The 22071-nt window shown below is 45.0% G+C and overlaps 1 protein-coding gene across 1 annotated transcript in view; it reads left to right on the forward strand.

The window, feature by feature from the left end:
- PSMD1 (proteasome 26S subunit, non-ATPase 1) overlaps window positions 1–22071 on the forward strand; it is a 126832-nt gene that overhangs the window by 99977 nt on the left and 4784 nt on the right. The window contains exons 19-22 of the mRNA XM_032777256.2: window positions 3621–3723; window positions 13744–13913; window positions 17644–17736; window positions 19554–19646. Coding sequence (XP_032633147.1) covers window positions 3621–3723; window positions 13744–13913; window positions 17644–17736; window positions 19554–19646 — 459 coding nt within the window. The remainder of the gene's footprint in view (window positions 1–3620; window positions 3724–13743; window positions 13914–17643; window positions 17737–19553; window positions 19647–22071) is intronic.

Below are 22071 nucleotides of genomic sequence, written 5' to 3' on the forward strand. Positions count from 1 at the left end.
GCCGCCAAATTCGCGGGACCAGGGACCTCCCACAGGCAAGCCACCGAAGGGAGCCTGCCTGCCATGCTTGGGGTGGCAAAATACCTAGAGCCGCCCCTGTCAGTTACGAGTATAATGTGTGTTGAGAACAAAAGAAAAGTAGTGATGGCTGTTACATGTGTGTTGAAGAAATGGTGGTTACTAATACGAATGGGTGTGTCCTTGGGATGATGGTCTAGAGCAGGGGTTCTCAACCGTTTTCTTTCTGAGGCCCCCCAGCATGCTATAAAATCTCTACGGCCCATCTGTGCCACAATAACTGGCTTTCTGCATATAAAAGCCAGGGCTGGTGTTAAGAGGTAGCAAGCTGGGCAGTTGCCTGGGGCCCCATGCCACAGGGGTCCCTGCAAAGCTACATTGCTCAGGCTTTGGCGTCAGCCCCGGGTGGTGGTGCTCAGGGCGCCGGGCTTCAGCCCCATGTAATGAGGTTTTGGCTTTCTGCCTTGGGCCCAAGTGAGTCTAATGCTGGCCCTGCTTGGTGGACCCCTTGAAACTTGCCCAGACCCCTTGTTTAGAACCACCTGGGGTATGCAGAGATCAATCCTGGGTATATCAACCCAGTTCTATAACAGGCTACATAAAAAGCGCTACTGAAGTCAGTACTAACTAAAATTTCATACAAAGACTTGTTTATACTGCTGTATATGCTACACACTGAAATGTAAGTACAATATTTATATTCCAATTGATTTATTTTATAATTAGATGGTAAAAATGAGCAAGCAAGCAAATTTTTTCAGTAATAGTATGCTGTGACACTTTTTGTATTTTTATGTCTCCATTTGTAAGCAAGCAGTTTTTAAGTGAGGTGAAACTTGCCGGGGACAGGGGTATGCAAGACACATCAGACTCCTGAAAGGGGTACAGTCATCTGGAAAGTTTAAGAGCCACTGGTCTAGAGCTCCTCCTCCAGATTAAGTGCGGTGACTTCTATAGGAGCTGATTGGTGTTATAACCGGAATTAATTGTCAGAAGGGCAAGGAAAGAGGACAGGGTACAGTGCACTTTTCCTTTAAGGCAGCTGTGATTCAGACAGCACAGTGCGTTTTCTCTGTCTGAGAAAAACCTTTTTATATGGAACACTACACTGGCTAAGGCAGTTTCCAAACCAAAGCGTGACCCATCCACCGTCACTGACTAAACTTTAAAATGAGCTGGCCTGAACCAATTTTAAAATTAGCTCAGGTAACATGGATTTAGTTCCAGTGTAGCTGGGGCTTCTGTAGACTTTCAGAAACAGTAACTGAAAGAAAACAAATATTTGTTTGGATAGAATCCCATTTCCTTTGTAAGTCTCAGTGAATCAGCAGTGTTGAGAGATATCGTATCATGTTTGGAAAGAAACTCTGGATAATTCCACAGTTCTCTAACTATAGTTTTTCCCAACAGCTTCTTAATATCTCTAGTCCAGAATTTGCGCCGTGAAGTGTAGTGGAGAAATCATTTGTCATCAGTTTGGAACAAAAGATTGATTCCTTTTAGCTCTGAAGTCTGGTGTTTCCAGTTTCACATGGTGTTTTGAGCCTCCTGTGAATATTTTTACTATAAAGTCTAGCAATATTTTATGGTAAAGTATCTCTTGGATTCCAGTCCTCTCCTGATCCTCACCCGCTATGATTGTTTTCTTCCAACCTTGTTGAATCTTGGTCTAATAAAATGTAATTCCTAACACTGTTTGCTGGTTTGTTCACTTCAGGACTTTTCAGACTAAGGTCAGAAGGGACCATTGTGATCATTAAGTCTGAGTCTTGTTAATGGTCTTTCTATTGGTGGAACAATCTTTCTTTGGATATTTTTTTTCTCATGGGATGCAAGTGGAGAATCTAATAGTCTGAACTCACTACTAGGAGCCAGGACCCCCTTACTTCTAATCGTACTTGTGGCACTTCATATTCTGGTCTTCACTAGACAAGGAAATAGAGATATTGATTGCAACAATTACTCTTGTCCTTGCACCATTCAGTATATCCACATAGCTGTCTTGATGCCCTCCCGCCCAGTACACATTCTGCCCATGGTTTCACTAATGTATAATGGGTCTTCTGAAGAACTGTTGCTGGGAGCAAGGAAATTTGATAACTTCAAAACACGAAGCAGTGCGTTGTGGGATGGAGCGAGGAGGCACCAGCTGAACTAGTGCGGTTCCAGTGCTTGAGGTCTCCTGTACACACTGCATAGAAACTACAATTGTACGTTTTTCCCCAATCAGGCGCACCTGAGCTGAAATCCTTGTTCCAAGTCTTACTAACAATTTGTTCTAGTAATTGTTGGCTATAAAATACCTAAGAAGGCAGCTGTGGGTGGAAGATGAGCTGTTGAATGTCTTAATTTCCATGACATGGGATATTGTGAGAAACTTGTTCCATTTCAAAAGGAAGAAAAACAGAAATTTCAGGATCTCTACAGAATGGAAATCTGAAAAAGGTCATTTTAAATACTCATTGTTTTGTTTCCAAAATTCCAAGCTCTCAGGCTCCCAGCTCCCCATCAGCCCTGTCCCAAAGCAGGGAGCCTGGAAACTCTGAGAGCCCCCAGGCTTTCCAGGTTCGTAGTGCCGAGCAGGGAGTCTGGAAGACCTGGGATTTCCAGGCCTGGAGCAGTCCTCATGGCAGGGTTGCCTCAGAGCCAGGAGTACTGGAAGCCCAGGCTCCCCAGCAGCCGGCCAGGTGTGCTGGCAGAAAGCAAGGCCAGGTTTTGTCAGAACGCTGCCTGTGTTTATAGGAAGTTCCTTGAAACAATTTTTTCAAAACATTTTGGTTTCAACAAACCGGCATTTTCTATGAAAAACTGGTTTTGCTGGAAAACTCCTGACCTGCTCCAGCCACAGTGTGTCTTACGAGCAGGCTCAAGGCGTTCCAAGGAATGGCTTGCTGCTCAGCCCTTTTGCTTACTTGCAGGCATGAATACTGTGTGTCGTCAGAGTTACGGGGATCTCTTTCGAACGCTCATCAATGGGGCAAGGTTACTGATTGGTCTGGACTGTTCTCTGGAGAAGGCGGCCCTCTGGGAAAATGTTTAATGGTACTGGGAAGTATGTTATGGCAGGAAGTGATCATCAACTCTTGACAGAGTTTTAAAACTGCATTTAAAACAGGGAAATCTCACTGCGGATCAGCTGTTGTTTCGGGCTGCCTCCACAGTAGCTTTACTGCCTTAGCAGATATATCTGCCCACTTGCCTGCAGCTTTAGTGAGTACCTGGAAAGAGGACTTGGGAACTGCCAACAGCAAAATGAACTATGGGGAAAGAAGCCTGCTCAAACCACCTTCTAGTCATGTCTGGGATGGTGGAAGGTTTTTTTGATGGTTCCTTTTCAGTCCCTGGGGATGGTGGGCATAGATATAGTTTGGGAGGGCCTATCGCAGAAACAGGAGATGAAGGGAAACTGGTGCTACCATCAGATGTCCTGTCTCCTCTGAAGATAAATAAAAGAATCCTAGTTCTTTGACTTGCCTCTTTCTAGTGTGATTGAATGTGATTGAATCCTTACAGAGGAAAGACTTCCTGTTTTCTTTGGCTAGCTTTTCTGTTACTCGTGTGAATCAATATTTTAACCTCCTGTTTTCTTTCTCCTTTTACAGGTCAGCCAGTTCAGACAGCTCTATTCCAAAGTCATTAATGATAAGCATGATGATGTTATGGCCAAGTTTGGAGCAATCCTGGCCCAGGGCATCTTGGATGCAGGTAACTTCCTTTGTATTAAAGCAGTAAAAAGTTCTAAAATTTTGATCAGGGCCGCCAGCAGTGTTCTACTTCTCTTGAAGCCGATAGTGAAAAAGATTTGGAAGCCTGCACTTCTGGATAATCTAGAGCTATTCATCATTACATGGGAGTTTCACAGGTAGAGGTTTATCACAAAGGATATGATAGTTACAAGGGTATCAGAGTGTCCACAAACCCATTTTCAGGGGGTTTCACCTGACTGCAAAAATAAAACCTCTGTGACACAATTTCACTGTAAAACTGTTCCAGATTTTAAAGGTAATCCTTTTCCAGATTTCTGCCCAAAGTGTCATTTTCCTTTGAATCAATTTGTCATCCAAAACCTTGATTTACAGTACATAAGTGGTGTTTATATGTTGCTTCCTTTCTATTGTAAGTAGTTTCTCCACAAGTCAGTTTGGAAACCTTGTGGTATTTGTCTCTCAGCTTCCTTCGGGTTCTGTGTTAAATTATTTTTTAACCCCATTAGTGAGCATGTTTCCTCATTGTTGGGGAAAAGGTTCAGAGAAGGAAACACAGTTAATTGTATCAGCATTATTGCACAAAAGCCAAAGCTATTGTCATCAAAGGGCATCTGCTTCTTATGTCTGTAGCTTGCCAGTTTGGAGAATTTCATTACATGACTGCTAGTCACTAAGTGTTACACCATGGATTTAAACTACTAAAGCCTTTATAACCCCCAGTGCTGAACAGCAAGACCTATTAAGGAAAGACTCCATGGAGACAATGAAAACAAATTAAAAGATGTGCCCTTTTCTTTCCCAAGAGCTCACTCTTGCAGGGCTCTTATATTTAGTGATATCAGATATTCCTCCTCCTCTTCCAGTGCTTGCTCATGTCAATTCCATTTCTGGTGTGCGTGCCCCATGGGCACAGTCATTAGAGACTTTTGCCTTAGGGGTATCTATAAGGTCAGCGGTGGCGTCCTCTGGAGTGCTGCGCTCACACGTCAGTATATCAAGCACTGCCGGCCCTACGCTTTCTCAGTTCCTTCTTACCACCCGTGGGGGTCAGTCGGAACACCTCTGTCCCTTACTTTGAAAGTGGTCAGTGGGCTTTTTTTTCTCCTCTCTGTGCTTTAGCTATAAATAGTTTGTTTATAGTAGTTTAGTTAGTCAGTTAGGGTCCTGGAGGGGACTTTGCCCCAGGCAGAACGTGCCCTGGTCTCTGAGGTTTAAGCCCTGCTCTGACTGCAACAGGCCTATGCCTGTTAGTGACCCGCACAGCAGCTGTTTGAAGTGCCTGAGGAAATCCCAGGTCACCAACATTGCATTCTGGGCTCGCCTAGAGAGAGACGCTGGTCATCTTACAGTCGGCACTGGTTGTCTTCATCACACCAGTCACTATCACCGAGGCCTTGGGGACGCTCTCCAGCTCAGCGCTGCTTTCCCTATTCCCGGCACCAGTCTGACTATTCCAGGCACTGGTTACCCATGGCGACGGTTAGCTGCCAGACTCAGCCTCCGTCTCTGGAGGAAGAGGACTTCTCCAGCATGGCAAGGGGGCTCAGTCCCTCATCTGGACAGCAACATGACTGGGTTCTGGAAGGTGCATCCACTGTGGCGATGCTGACCTGGCAACAGAGCCAGTGGCTGATACAGTGGCCCTCTTGAAACGCCGGGGGCATGGCCGTTATACCGATGCTCTTGTCTCTCCAGTCCTCGGTTGCCACATTGCACAAACCTCAGTCGGCATCGGCAGCACTGGACTCGGTGCAGAACATGCTGATGGGCGCTGTGGTGGAGGAGCAGGTGCCCACCCCGAGACATTCTTCCCCTGCGGGGGAAGATGCCCTGGGCTCTCCCCCGGTAGTCCAGTCATCCTCTTCCTCTGTGGCTGAGGTGGTGGCGGGCCCTCCCAGGCTAGTTCACTGGGGCCCTTCAGGGACCCCTCTCATGAGTAACTTCTCGTTCAGGAGGTAAACAACCTACTGCAAATGGGGATAGTGGAGGAGATCCCTCAGGAAATGAGGGGGAAAGGTTTCCACTCCCCCTATTTCCTGATCCCAAAGGCAAAAGGGGGCCTACATCCCATTTTGGACCTGTGATGGCTCAACAAATACCTCAAGAAGTCAAAGTTTTGCGGGCTTTCCCTGGACTCCATCATTCCCTCCCTAGATCCGGGAGACTGGTACGCTGCTCTGGACTTGAGAGAGGCTTATTTCCATCTCTCTATCTTGCCAGGACACAGACGGTTCCTTCGTTTCGTTGTGGGCCAGCGCTATTTCCAGTTTACGGCGCTCCTCTTTGGCCTATCCTTGGACCTATGGGTCTTTACAAAATGCATGGCCCCAGGAGCTGCTTAGGAGACCCTGGGGGGTTCCAGGTCTATCCTTATCCCAACAATTGGCTCATCAGGGCAGATCACAGGATCACATGCAGAGCAGCTTCGATCTGGTGCGAGCTACATGCCACGACTTAGGCCTGCTAGTGAATGAAAAAAGATCTCAACCCTTGTGCCAGTGCAACAGATAAAGTTCATCGGGGTGGTTCTTGACTCCACGTGGGCTAGAGCATTCCTTCTGGAGTCCCACTTCTGAGCCATGTTGGACGTAATCTCCCGGGAGAGGGATTGTCCACTCACGACCTCCCGCACCTGCCTACAGTTGTTTTGTTCTCGTCTTCTGCTCTCCTGGAAAGTGTCATTCCTGGTGGTGATAACTTCTGCCTGAAGGGTTTCCAAGATTAGGGCATTCACCTTGCAATCACCTTATACGGTGTCCTTCAAGGACAAGGTCCAGCTGCGACCGCAGCTGGCTTCCGGTTCAAGGTGGTTTTGCAGTTTCATATGAGCCAGAACATATTCTTGCCGTCTTCTTTCTAAAGCCTTATAAGTCTGAGGAGAAACGTAGTTTGCACTCCCCGGACATCAGGAGAGCGCTAGCTTTCTACATCAACAGGACCAAACCATTTTGCAAGTCAACTCTGTTGTTCGTCATGGTAGCAGGTAGGTATGAGGATTTCATCTTGGATCACCACCTGCATCCGTTTCTACTATGAGCAGGCGAAAGTGCCTTCACTGGCAGTTGTCACCACACACTCAACTAGAATGCAGGCCTCGGCGGTGGCTTTCCTGGCCCAAGTGCCCATTCCAGATATCTGCAGAGCCTCTACCTTCAAGTTCACATCTCAGTACGTGCTTCCCCAACAAGCTTGAGATGATGCTGGCTTCGGCAGAGCAGTGCTGCAGGCTACACAACCGTGAACTCTTAGCCCACCTCCAGGGATATTGCTTGTGAGTCACCTAGAACGGAATCAACATGAGCAAGCACCCAAAGAAGAAAAAACGGTTAGCCACCTTTCGTAGCTGTTGTTCTTCAAGATGTGTTGTTCAGGTCCATTCCATTACCCGCCCTCTTACCCTTTTGTCAGAATTGCGGGCAAGAGGGAACTGAGAGGGCGTAGACGGTGGTGCCTGATATACCAACACATGAGCGTGGCACTCCAGAGGGCGCCACAGTTGACCCTATGGATACTGCTACGGCAAAAGCCTCCGAAGACTGTGAACTTGGGTGTGCGCACACCTAGAATGGAATGGACATGAGCAACGCATCTCAAAGAACAAGCGTTACGAAAGGAAGGTAATCTTTTTTTTTTTTTTTCTTTCTTCCCCTTTACCCCACAATCAAATGTGGCTTCCACCTCCCTGTCCTGTTGTACTAGGGGCCATTTCCCCCCTTGAGTCATCTCATCCTACTTTTGAGAGCTTAATTCCCAGCACACTTGCTGCAACTTGGTCACAGGTCTGACACTATCCTTTATGTTTTAGGACTGTGGCTGGTAGGAGACGCTGGCATCACTACAGTCACCTTCCTTCCTCTGCCTTCGCCCCTCCCCCTTATCAAACCTGAGCTCCAGCAGCCTGATTGGCACAAGACTCAAGGCTACTCCCAAACCATAGTCTCCTGTAGTGTAGCATGTTGCCATGAAGCCTCAGGCCAGCTGGATCATAGATTTTCTTTCATAGATGTGGACTTGCCTTGAACTTTATCTCTGTCAGGGTCGAGTTAAAAAAATTCAAGTAAAATCTTGTTCCCATCTTATTCATTTATCATACAGCAGCTTGAAAGAGAGAGAAAAAGAGAGAGGGGTGTGTGTGTGTGAGAGAGAGAGAGAGTGTGAGAGGAAAGGGGCAGGGGAGAGTGTATGAAGTAATCACAGGACTGGAAGAGACCTCAAGAGATCATCTACTCCAATCCCCTGCACTCGTGGCAGGACTAAGTATTATCTAGACCAGGGGAAGGCAACTTATGGCACATATGCCAAAGGCGGCACATGAGCTGATTTTCAGTGGCACTCACACTGCCCGGGTCCTGGCCACCGGTCCAGGGGGCTCTGCATTTTAATTTAATTTTAAATTAAGCTTCTTAAACATTTTATAAACCTTTATTTACTTTACATACAACAGTTTTGTTATCTATTATAGACTTATAGAAAGAGACCTTCTAAAAACGTTAAAATGTATGATTGGCACGCGAAACCTTAAATCAGAGTGAATAAATGAAGACTCAGCACAGCACTCCTGAAAGGTTGCCGACCCCTGATCTAGACCATCCCTGACAGGTGTTTGTCTAACCTGCTCTTACAAGTCTCCAATGATGGAGATTCCACAAGCTCCCTAGGCAGTTTATTCTAGTGCTTAACCACCATGATAGGCAGGAAGTTCTTCCTAATGCCCAACCTAAACCTCTCCTGCTGCGATTTAAACCCATTGCTTCCTGTCCTATCCTCAGAGGTTAAGAGAGACAGTTTTTCTCACTCCTCCTTACAACAACCTTTTATATATTTGAAAACGGTTCCCATGTCCCCCTTCAGTCTTCTCTTCTGCAGATTGAACAAACCCAGTTTTTTTCATTCTTCCCTCATAGGTCATGTTTTCTAGACCTTTTAATCATTTTAATTATTCTTCTCCAGACTTTCTCTAATTTGTCCACATCTTTCCTGAAATGTGGCGTCCAGAACTGGACACAGTACTCCAGTTGAGGCCTAATCAGCACAGAGTTGAGTGGAAGAATTGTTTCTTGTGTCTTGCTTACAGTACTCCTGCTAATACATCCCAGAACGATGTTTGCTTTTTTTGCAGCAGTGTTACATTGTTTACTCATTTTTAGCTTGTGTTCCACTGTGAGCCCCAGAGCCATATCCTCCTCCCCCAGTAGCATGACCTCAGTCCTCTCTAGCTGGATAGCTTCCTCGGCCTTGGACATCTCCATTTGAATACGCTCAATGCATGGGTAAATTCAGAAAAAGCCATGGGTTACAGTTTTCATAACCTGCTACCTCATTCCCCTGAGACTCTTCGAAAAGAACATACATTAATCCCTGCGTTCCCTTTATCTTCGCTGCTCCACTAGAAATGCTAATCAGAAGCAGGGAGCGGCAGAAGCTGAAACTTGAATCACTGTTACAGGCAGAGAAGCTTAATGTCATCTGCCATAGCTGGTGCAGTTGAACTTGTAATCTTTATTGGAAGGAAAAGGGAGCAATTCTATCCCAGCGACAGGGCTTTGATACAGAGGGCAGCATTTTCAGAGTGTTGGGGAGAGCTGTCAGGTGTTTTTTCTTCCTCCCACAATGAAGTAGTCATTAGACTTGTGGTGTCATGGGGGGGGTGGGGGGGGAGGGGAGCTGTTGAAGTGGAAATAAAGAACTTGGTCAGTGTTGAATTGTTAGGCCTAAGCAGCTGCATTTTGCTAGAGGCTTGCCTTGTTAGATAGCATTAAGAAAACCCGTAGACTGAAACTGACTAGGTTTTCTCCCCAAACCCCTAAGTTTGTGTGGTCTTTTCCTTTCTTCTCCTTACCTGACAGGGGTTCTTTCTCTGTCCCTTCCCAAATTGACATACATTATCAGAATAAATATATATTAGTAGGTTCGAGCTCTAGGAGTGAACTTGTGATCTCTCTTAGACCTCAGAGTTTAACCTACTGTAAGAGATCCTCTGTGCTGTAAGTATCTATTCTGGTTTTAAATCTTCCCCTCGCTACGAGTGAGGAGGAAACACCAGCCAAGGTCGATAAGCCAGCATTTATGTAGTGCCTCCAGAATGCATTTTCTGCTCCAGTGGTTGGCTCACAAGCAGCCGCTAACTAAATTGCTCCTGTGTTAAAATTGGCAGCACTGATAATCCTGAGGCTGTGAACACACAACCAAGTTAATTTCAGTTTCAACTAAAACAAGAAACATGTCTGTGTTAACTAAATGCAAAGGGGGAGTGAGGAATACAGTTGTATTCTAACAGAAAAATACAAACAGAAGTAAAGTACCAATACTTTAAACAAGTCACGTGCAGGACAGTGCTCTGGCCCTTTCAGGGCCCTGTTTTAGTGTGGATTATCTTTCCCTCTCAGTCAAGGGTGTGATTGGGGGGGCGGTGTGGATAAGGATTACACCAAAGATAGTTGAATGGGGTCTTTTGTGTTTTGGATTGTGAACTCCTTGCATGAGGTACCATCTTGTTTTTATGTCCTACCCATACTATGTATCACAGAGCTCAGAGTTGAAGCTTAACTAATAACGAATAGATAAGAAGAAGTTAAGATCCACAGGGGTGAGGGCAGGTGGGACCGAGCCATCAGGGATTTTTGGTGTGGTTGTGATGCTAGGAAGACATCTTGGGAGGGTGAGGTAAGAGGGTTCCTTCTGAATTACTTACGGAAGAGCTCACTTTGGATTTGTGCTTGTTAGTCCATCTCAGTATTGGTACCCCAATAAACATAGATCTGTCTGGAAATGCTTTTCCCATTTCAAGTCCTAAACTCTTTTGATTTCTTGCAATAATACATTCAGCTGCACAGAGGGGTTCTCTCATATACCACCAATTCAGTGCTGCTTTCAACTCCTGTTAGACACAGAAAAAGCATTGCTCCTTTCCCCTGTCCTTGCCCACATTGTTTACAGGGTCCCAATTTAAAATCAGACCTTCCATCAGTAACTCTAGCTATTAGAAACACAAGCCATTATATACATGGATACTTTTGCCTACTGGAGGAGTGCTGTCTTTTGTGTTCTATTGCATACGCGAATCACCTCACTGACGCATGCTGACATTGACTCTGTCAGTGGCATGGTGGTATATAGGATGAAATGTTGACCTTTCTGCTCTGGAAGATTAGCACAGGTTGTCTTCATGCTGTCGTAGGTGAAGTAAACGATGTGCCTCTGCTGATTTAAAAAATAATCAGCATGGTAGTGTTGGGGGGAGCCTTTGGGCATTTTTTCCAGGGGCTGTGAAGTGCCATCACATGATTATATGTTGATGTGACCCAGTGATGATGTGCTGAACATCATCATATTGCACTGGGCCATGCTCTCACAGTGTTGTCACCAAGGGATTTGTCCCATCAGACAAACTTACAACTCAGTGGGAGGGAATCATGGAAGTTAGACCTTGTCTAAACTAAAGGGAAAAGTCGATCTAAGCTACACAATTTGAGTTACGTGAATAGCGTAACTTAAATTGACATAGCTTAGATCTATTTACAGTGGGGTCCACACTGTGCAGCATTGATAGGAGATGCTCTCCTGTCGGCTCTCTTTACTCTTCTCGATCCTTGAGTTGACCGGAGAGCAATTGGCGTTCAGTTTAGCGGACCCACTAAATCAACCACCGATGCGTCAATTGCCGCAGCATTGATCCTCTGGTAAGTGTAGACAAGCCTTTAGGTGCTTGCCACTTCAGGAGTGAATTCAGTGAGGTATATAACAGCATAATCTAGTTTGTGTTCTTTACTGTTCCGAGTCCATATAAAATCTAGCATAGCAGATCCTGATTATCTAAGGGTTATGCACTGTAGGTCCAATAGACTTTGTTGGTAGCAATATAGGTTTGAGGGTGAGTCTTATGGTTATCTAAGGAGCCCTGAAGATCCTCCATGTTGGCCTAGTTGGAAACATCTTCTCTGGCTTGGGATGTGTCCCTTCTGAGTCTGTTGGTGCTGCTGCTTAATCATTAAGGCAATAACTGTTGAGCAGCGCAAGGTCCTTCCATCTTTCCTGCTCCCCCACAAAACCATGTATGTAACTGTGGAGTGTGCATGTATGGAGAGCAGAGAAAATAGCATGAAAGTATCTCTGAGATCTGTCACTCAGCCAGGAAATTCCAAAGAGTGGATCATGTAATTCTGATGGCAAATAAAATTCCAGTAGTTCAAATAAAACAAGATTAAAGTTGCTTCAGCAGTGTGCAGTTGGTTGCTTTTCACAATCTATCTTATGATCATATAGACAGTAACACAGTAAAGTAAAAGTAGGGTGACCAGATGAGAGGGAGAAAATATCGGGAGGGGTGGGGGTCCGCTGGCAGAGGGGGAAAAAAGGGCAAGAAAAGGGCAAAAAAAAAGATTTTATCGGGACTTCTGGTCACCCTAAGTAAAATCTTAAACTTACAAAGGGAGAAAAGGCTAGAAACCATGAAGGTGCAATGTCTTTATTTGCAGGGACTATGTCTGTGTGCTTGTACAGTGCCTACCACAGTGAGGTTCTGATCTCTGATTAGAGTGTCTAGCGGTTACTGCAATGCAAATAAATGATAACAATAAACCAAACGGAGGGGAACTGCAAGAGAGCAGTGAGCAGAGCACATAGGAGGTGTTTGTAAGATGAGATGGCGTCATTCTCTTTCCTCAATAAGGATACAGCACTGCATTGTCTCCTTTCGGAAGGCAAAGGAATGAGTGTGAAATCTGGTGGTGACAACAGGCAAGCCCCAGAGAAAGTGGATGTGCAAGCACTGGAATGGCACAATGCAAGAATCCTAGATTTCACTTGAGTTCTTTTCCTTTCTTTCTGTGTGTTTTAAACAATGATTTTCTCCTTTTGATCACGAGTAGCAGATCTGATCTTAATCAGCTAGAATATTAGCAAAAATTGATCTCATTATCTGTTGCTTCTCAGTGCATCTCCCAAACTCTGGTGGCAGCAGCAGCACTGAGCACCCCCCGCTACAGGTGGCTACTTACGCAGGGCAGAGGAATGCTGATCTGGGCCTGGGAATCTCAGTTATAAATCGCACTGCACTCAGAATGAGTGCTTGATTGTATTTTAACACAATTAGCCTCTCTGCACCTGGCCTCGTCAGCGGTAATGGACTTGCCTGTTGCCCTCTTCAACTCAATCTGCTGAGCCCATCGGAGGATTGAAAATCAGATTAACACTTTCGCTCTCTGCCTGCAGTCCTAGCCTTCCAGTTCAGTTTCTAGCTGAATGTTTCTGCACTGTATCAACATGTTGAGTTGTTTTGGTCTCTGCTTTGCAAGTACAAAGCTAAAGACTTTGTTGTCTGACAGAGATTTAATTCTATTGCAAAGCTTGCACAAGCTTGTCTCTTTGCTGCTTAGATTGATAACCTCTAGAAATTACTGTCGAAGTTGCTGCTGTTTACATTTTTTTCTACTGAGATGAATAAAAGCATAGGCATATTTCATCTGTAGAACAGTAGCAGTTCAGAGCATGAGCCCTAGCATTGTAAGAACAGTCCTATTAAATGAATATCCTAGAAAACCAGATGCGCAGTCTGTGTTTCCTGTGATGTGTCTGTGATTTGCATGCTGAAATTGGCTGTAGCGCAGGTTTGGCTGTTTGCTCAGTGTGCTGACCCGTCCTCTTTCCATACCACAATTGAAGTGTTATTGTCTTGGTGCCCTCTTGACAAAATTACTTTGCCAGGGGGCAGGGAGGGGTTCTCTCTCCACTGGTTCCATATTGGGACAATAAGTAGCCCCCCAAAGCACTACTTTAAATTGCATTGCCACAGATGGTGGTGCATAACCTGAGACCAGACACTGAACTGATAGGGGAACTACATCCCAGAGGGTTTGCTTTTCAGGCTGAGTGTTGTGGATATTGTGGTTTAGTTTCCACTATAGCTGTCTTCGTGGTAGTTATTTCAGAGGCAGCTCATTGAAGTGTGTGTTGAGCAGTGCTGAGAAGCGGACTGGAAGCCCTCTCCTAACTGACTCTGTGATTTTCCTCTTCTCTTCAGGTGGCCATAATGTAACTATCTCGCTGCAGTCAAGGACAGGACATACCCACATGCCTTCAGTGGTAGGGGTACTGGTCTTCACCCAGTTCTGGTTCTGGTTCCCACTGTCACACTTCTTGTCATTGGCTTACACCCCAACCTGTGTCATTGGCCTTAACAAGGACCTTAAGGTATGTGCTTCCATGGTTGATACAGTAAGCTGATGAGAGATGAAAGAGCTTGATGGCTGCAGTTCCATAGTGTTTTCCATCATAACCACCACTCATTCGTTTTCTGCGAGTTTGTTCATGAAGGGAATCTTACTACAAACAGCACAAGGATCAGGTGTTCTGCATGATGCTGAAGAGTATCAATATCTGAATGTTTTAATGAGTTGCTGGCACAAAGAGAGCAAGGCCTTTCCTAATCCTGTTCTTTTCATCACCAAGGGAATCCAGTCTGTAAATTTTAACTTCCTGGGGTCCTTACGTTGCACCAGTACCATTGTGTCTGGCCTCTGCATTAGCTTTCTGGTTTACCCCCTTGTCATTCTGAGTGCCATCAGATCATCTGCAGAGACTCTGTGGAGGTCAGCCTGGCAAAGCTTTGGGCACCATCCAAGTCTGGGAACTCTTTTTAAACTGTTCCAGTCAAGCCATCATGTCCTAGCTGCTTATTACACAACCTTGCCGCCTTTGGAGGAGATAGCGAAATCATGGGTGTGGCAGTGTTACAGCTGGAGGATGTGAATACAGTCACTATCGGTCTAAATCTCTGAAGGAGTCCAGTTGTTTAAGGAAAGAGTTTCAAAGATACATTGACTGCACTGTGCCCATTGAAACACTATACTGTGCCTTGATAACAGTGCATTAAGATGTCTTCATGGGCGGTAATATATGAAAGACTAGGAGATGGTTTTAGAACATATTTTGACCTTATCCACCATAGCTAGCTAAAGTGTGCTAGAAACTGTAGCTGGAAGAGTGTGAAAAGCTAATATCAATCATAGTGCCTCAATTTTGTTTGAGCCTTAGTGGTGGGATTTGAATCACTCAGTCCCTGTGGGTAGAGACCTGAGTATTAAAGATTGCATCGTGTAGGCTCTTCATAAGGTTACACTTTAAAGCTTTCCATTACAGAAAGCCTAGTGCCTCCTGGCTAAGGATGTGACTCTTCACTCTCTGAGTTTGAAAAATATGCCTAAAACTTGGAATGAGAGGAGCCAGTATTTCACTCTGACACTAGTGAAAGTCACTGGTAAATCAGCAGTTTGAGTTGAGTCAGAATCTAGACTGGAAGAAACCTGAATGTTTTTCAGTGTGTGCTGCAGCCTTCCTCTTTGTGCTGGAAAAGGCTGATTGTGCACAACAATCTTTCTCAGATTTATTTATGTGCATTGGAGTATTGTATTCGTTATCTGGTTTTCTCTCTCGCACTGTGTGCATATCACTACAGGGAGATGAAACCTTTCAATTTCAGATTCTTTCATCAAATGGCACAAGCTTCATTAAAATATTGGTAGAGTCTAAACCCACCAAACTGTCAAACTATGTAAACTATGCCCAGGAGTATTCAGAAGTGAGACTAGAAATAGGACACGCTTTCTAGATTCCTAGGTATAAAAGTAGGGAAAGGACCAATTGGTCAGCTAATTCCACTCCCAACATTGTAGCACTTCAAGGGCTATCCTCCCCTCAGCATGCCAAGTATTTGACTCTTCCGTTAACACAGAAGGGATTGGGGAACACACTTGTTGCACTGCTGACATAGTAGCACTGCCCAAGTCCTGTAGTTCCTGTTTGTTGTTACAATGAAACTTGTGCTAAGATTAGGAGGTAAATTCAGCTAGAACCATCTGGAGCCCAGTGTTGGTAAATATTTTCATGGCTCTGGGGGCCATGAGCCAGTTTTAGGATGTCTGTGAGGCTGCACAGGGCTGGAGCAACAGCCTCTTGTCCCACCCCAGGGCAGAAGCCCAAAGCTCTTTCCCTCCCCATCCCCAGTCTGGTAGATGGAAAATGAAGGGGGCATAGTGGGCTTTGGGAAATATTTTAAGAGAATTTAAGCCCTGCCTAAGACCCCACGTTTATGAAGGGACCAGTTCAAGGTATCGCCAAGTATTTTTCACTGTTAATTAACTACATCTCCAACTCAACCAGATATCACCCTATCATTCTTCCCCGATCATATCCAGAGACTCATGAGGGGCGCCTTGTCGTCAGCCTCCAGAGCTGTCATTGGGGAGTCCCACATGGATCCAGCTGCTCCACACTTATGTAAAACCACCAGAGGAGATTGTGGAACAGCATAGACTGGAACGCCAGCAATGCCCAGTTCCGTCATCTTCACTCACCCAAAGTGCTGTATCCCAGTTCTGCTGGGATCTGGCTGAGATCAGCAACTTCATCCAGGAACAGCTCAGGTGACTTTGGCAGGGAGAGAGAGAAGCACTTTGAAGAATTCACTGCCCCCCGGCATCCTCTTCTGTCAAGGGCCTCAGAGAATCAGAGCAGCTGTTGACCATGGTGAGCTCTGGGCTCTTCACCACATCTGGACTCCAAATAGCCACAGTCATGGGAAGCTCCCTTTCTGACTACTCTGCCCCCTCCTGTCAGGGTCAGATTTAGGCTCAGTGAGCCCTGTATCCATCCCCCTGGGTTGGCTAATGTAACTCTCTCTGCCAAGGAATGAAGCCAGTAGCAATATTTTTTGTTAAGGTTCCAAGTGAAGCATTACAGGGCTCTGAGAATCTGTCACCCCCCTGCTCTGCTATCTGCACTGGTTCCCTGTGCTATATCGGTTAAATTCAGGATTACGATTCTTACCTTCAAGGCAGTCAGCAGGACTGGTCTAAGTTGCAGGGCTACAGCTGCTTGCCATCACCCGGCATAATGTTAGAGCAGAGCCGTCTGTGCCAAGGGACTGCGACTCCGAATGCTCTCCCATTCCATGTATGTTAGTGTTAAATGATGGCACCCTTCTGTGTGCAGCTAATAAGTGACGGCTCAGTCTGAAAGGAGCTTGGTTCAAAAGGCCATTTCTGTGTAAGCTTCCCATTGCCGTAGTATCAGAGCACCTCTTAAATACTAACAGAGGGCACGCAGGGAATTGGTGGCAGTACTGGGATTTGATCCCAGATCTCTTGAATCCACATCCAGTGCCACAACCACAAGGCCATCATTCCTCCCTAGGCTCTCCGGGGCTGTCAGCTCTAATTGTGCTCTGATTCCTTGTGATTATTTTGTAAGGTGCACAAAAGTTTTCGTGTAAGTTGAACAACTCAGTTTTACTGGCCAAAACCTTGTAGGTCATATAACTTTGAACACTCATTCATCTTCCAACTCTTACCTGCTCTGGCACTGAAGAGACGTGTTGGGAAGGAAAAGCAGCTTAGATACAGTGCTGATGAGTGCAGTATAAATATTTGGATGAATAGATGGGAGGGCAGTTGAAGAAAGCTGTCTGGCTGTATCCGATTGGGGGACTGTAATGTAATGTGAAACCAGTGAAACTTGTACTGTCGTCTTGGAAGATGATGTGTGGTCTAGTCTGCTGTGCACAGATAAAGCTAATCCTGTTTTAGGTCTTAAGGCCAGTTTTGTGCGAAAGACAACTTCAGCTAAACCATGACAGCATCATAACAATGAAAAAAAAAGCTGGACGTACATTGTGTGCAGTAAGCTGGAGAAGGAGAAAATGTCATACCAGAGTTGAATTATATCATAATTGAATAACAATGTTACAGCTGAACATTTGCCACTGATGGCAGCTTCTCAGCTTCCGGAGGGGAAAAAGGGATGATTTGTGTTTATCTTTGCAAGTAGGAAAATGCAACCAAGGCAGCTATTCTGCTGTTTGTTTCTTTCCCTTTATTTTCCTGTAACAATTCTTCCTAAAGTCTGTATTTTTTTTTTTTTTTAGATGCCAAAAGTCCAGTACAAATCCAACTGCAAGCCCTCAACGTTTGCATATCCTGCCCCTTTGGAGGTACCAAAGGAAAAGGAGAAGGAAAAGGTTGGTAAGCTGATCAGCTGACTTTTATACACTGTGTGGACACATCCATTATGAACATTAACCTTCCCGGCATTAGCCCATGGCAACGTGTTCCTTCAGGGATGAAGCAAAGATTGTCAGTTGCTAGTGTCTTTGAGAGTAAATATTACGTAACTCTGGCCGTGTAGCAGCATTATTTCCCTCAATGACTTCTTTCCTTTATAATAGCAGTTACACTCAACATACCTGGGCGCTTTCTTATTGCCACATGAGCTTTGTGAAATGGGTGAGGGTGGCCATAAAGATTGGCCCATTGATTTTAATTCACTAAGCTCACCACCCTTCTGTCTCTCTCATTGGTGAGTCTGGAATTCAATGTAATCTCTGTGCTGGGATTTGATTGGCGCCTTCCTTGACTAGCCAGATGAGCAAGAGAGTTGTTAAAGGAGTATTTACCACGTACATATGGCTTCTTTGCACTTGCCATCTTTTTGTTCTGGAGTCATACAGCACCGAGCACAGTGACATCCTGGGCTATGACGAGGGCTCTTATGTGCAATGGAAATACAAATAATAAATAACAATCCTTGAGGGCAGGAGTCCAAAGTGACCCATTAGCTAATGCAATGCATTAAGCATTAATGGGCAGAGTCTGTGGCCCCGTGCTCTGCAAAAAGGTATATCTAGAAATGGTAACGTCCAGGTAAAAAAAATTGAGCCGCAGGTGGTCGTCATTGGCAGCGTAGGTGTCCTCACATAAAGAAGGGCAGCTCGTGTGCCCATACAACTTGATCATCATCCATGGCTTGACTGTAGTATGCGGAGCAGACCTGCCAGCCGCCAGAGAGCAGCAGCAGAGGTGTGTACTCAGGCATGTCTTCCTCAGATGTGTGGCACCTGGTGAAAACTGCTGAGCAGTTTAACAAAACTGAACACTAGAAATGAGAGGTTCTTGGATTTAGAGAACAGAAGCCTGTCGAAATTAGCCCAGTGAGGGGCTACCAAGCAGTTGTTTTTTTCGTTGGGACTGTTCATGATTGTGCATGAAGGGAAGTAATATCATAAGAAATTTCACAGTGGCAGGTACTTCTGGACGTATCCTTCCCTTTCTAAAAATCAAACCCCATAGCTGAATCTGGCCCACCCTTAGAATACCTTGATATGGCACCCTAAGACTCCACCAAAACCTTAGGGGAATGGATAATCTTTCCAGGAGCAGGAACAGATATGCAGAGCTGCCTGCTGACCCTGTGGTGGTGGTTTTGTCTAACAATGGTTGTTGAGAAGGAGAAGCTGGGGACACTTGGAGAAGTTCAGCACAATTGTTTCTTCCTCAGAAAAACTTTTCACTTCCTGGGCAGTTGCATTATATCTGTCCATATGTGCCAGTGACACGTAACGGCTGTGAGATTACAGTAGTGTCGGGGTGGAGGCGTGGTGAAAAGGATTACGACGTTGTCAAGAATCTCTCTTCTGGCTTGATGTTGCCTTTCCACTGAAACCATGGGAGCTAACTTCCCCATGGTCAGAATTCCTTATCATTGCTCAAATTTAAAGAAATCCCTTAGTAGGGAAAACAAAACAGCACTGAGTAGTCTCTAAATTAGGGAGCTTGCTCTCTCTTCACTTACACAATCAGATCTGGTCAGTTTCTCTAGCACTCCTTTCCCCTCCTGGGTGCCACTCTGTTTATGCTGCTTATAAGGTAGTGGGTGGATAGTGAAATTGAAAATTGGCACAGTGCTGACTCTCCTTTTGGTCTGCGTGCCTGGCTGAGAGATGAGCATTGCATACAGTGTTGAAGCCATTCTGAAAGCCTTCTTTGTTGAAATGTCCAGGTTTCTACTGCTGTGTTGTCCATCACTGCAAAAGCCAAGAAGAAGGAAAAGGAGAAGGAGAAAGAGAAAAAGGAAGAGGAGAAAATGGAAGTGGTGGGTATAAGCCATAAATACCAAAATGTCTTCCAGCGAGTTTCGTTTAGGGGGCTGTGTATCACATGAACACTGGCTCCCATACACATCTCTGTCCCATTGTCACCTGTATTACAGTAATTTCTCAGCACAGTGTTAACATGATTCAGTATATTGAGTAACTTATCCAGGTACAAGTTTCTTGTGGGGGGTGTGGAAGAAATGTAATAAAATTCCTATTCTTTGGTGCACCACTGGTGACTCTCTAACAATCTTTCTTATAGCAGTTGCTTGGAGGTGACTGCTCTAGGTAAGGTTCCCAGACTAGTTAAATTCAAACCTCCCGTTTTCACACCCCCATAACATTCTGAAAATATTCATCTTTTTGCCTGTAATTTTCATGTGTGTGCTGATCTATCAGAGTGGGAAGAATACTTTCTCCTTCTAAACCGTTGTTGGACTATATTTCCTATGGGGGAGAATTTCAGATTTGTAGGGTGATGTCACCACTTTGGTAGCATTTCCCAAAGTTGTGTAAATTCTGTACTCTTCAAATTCCATGGTTTTTCCATTTCCAAATACCTCCCATCACCCCTATCATTATATAAATAATATATGTTCAGTTAACCCATCCTTGCAGAAAACTCCTTCCAGGTAAACAGTAGCAGCTGTTGAGGTTGGGTTTCATTTTGCCTCATTCACCTTAATGAGATGTCTGTGTCAAAGCCTACTTGGGCCTCGCTTAGGTTATGAATTAGGGGCAGCTTCTTTATTCTGTCTAATTGAAAACAAAATGGCATGCGGAAAAACAGCAGTGTGGCACACTTAAAATAAAATGTGCCTCTAGCAATGTGAGTGTGACCACGTTATGTGCACACAATATACAGTACAACTTCTAAAGCGTTAAGGGTACTACACAGCCTGAAAAGTGAATAGAAGTTAAGTATATGCCACATAGATGAGTTAAAGCAGCTGTTGGGATCTTTAACTTTTCTGTTTCTTGACCCTTTCACAGCACAATTGTAACATTAACGTAGTCTTTGCATTGTATTATTCATACAGCACCACACACTAAGCAAAATGTGCCAGGCAAATGAGCCTTCCTCTAAACAGCTTTATGGCCTAAAACTGGTCGGCAACCTTTCAGAAGTGCTGTGCCGAGTCTTCATTTATTCACTCTAATATAAGGTTTCGCGTGCCAGTAATACATTTTAATGTTTTTAGAAGGTCTCTTTCTATAAGTCTATAATAGATAACAAAACTGTTGTATGTAAAGTAAATAAGGTTTATAAAATGTTTAAGAAGGACCAGTGGCCAGGACCCGCGCAGGGTGAGTGTCACTGAAAATCAGCTCGCCTGCCGCCTTCGGCACACGTGCCATAGGTTGCCGACCCCTGCTCTAAAATCACGTGAAAGTGAAGAAAGGGCTGCAATGAGTCAGAAGGGCTCTGTGTATATGCATCAGCTGTGTGGAAAGCTGACCTAGACACATTGAATTGTCTGAAAAGGAAAAGCTGCAGGACAAAGAGAGGCTGCTGCCCCCTGCTGTATTTGAGCTAACGTAGGGTCTTGGCTGTTTCTCTGCTTTCCCATTTTCTAGTACAGCTCATATGCGATTTGTCGGAGTCCTGTGGAATTTACTGCTGTTAGTGAATCTGGAACCTGAGAGGGTGCCTTCTCTGAACCTTACGTTTCGTGCCTATCACACAGCTGCTTTCTATAAGTACCTGGTTATTCTCTCTGACCTCCTCCCATCTTGTCAAACTGTGACCAACAGACGGGAAAAGGTCCCTCACACTCTGAATGTTTCCATGAGGCTGGATAAATGCTTCTGTCTCAAATCACAGTCTCTGCTGAGTCTGGGACTAAGTGGAATTGTTCCTGGAACCATCTTTAAAGAGTCACCAGAACTCTTGTCATTTTGGTTGAGTTGCCATGACTGCCAATGACATAGGATGTCAGTGGCAGCATTATAGCTAGGAAAATCCCACCTGTATGTGGCACTTTTTGTGTGCCGGGTTGTAACATGAAACGAGCTATCAGGGATCGATTTATTGTGTCTAGTATAGACATGATAAATCGATCCCCGATCTCTCTGCTGTTGACTCCTGTACTCCACTGCGGCGAGAGGATGCAAGGTAAGTCGACCTAAGTTACATCGGTATTCTCATAGCTGAAGTTGCGTATCTTAGGTCGATTTCCTTCCCCCCTAGTGTAGACCAAGCCTAAGTAGTAACAAAAGTCCTGGGCTTCATTGAATGGCTATTGAAAGTGAAAGTCTGAAGTTTGTTCAGCCACTGCATCCTGTTAGTTAACTCTTTTGCCATTGGAATCTGAATTGCTCTTACAATAAGGTTCTGCTCTGGGGGAATTCAGATGCCTTGGGTTTATATAAGCTTTCACTGTGCTTTGTGGTGGGGAATTAGCCTGATTGACTCCTTCATCA

The sequence above is a fragment of the Chelonoidis abingdonii genome, chromosome 8, assembly GCF_003597395.2.
Source record: "Chelonoidis abingdonii isolate Lonesome George chromosome 8, CheloAbing_2.0, whole genome shotgun sequence".
NCBI classification, from domain to species: domain Eukaryota; kingdom Metazoa; phylum Chordata; order Testudines; family Testudinidae; genus Chelonoidis; species Chelonoidis abingdonii.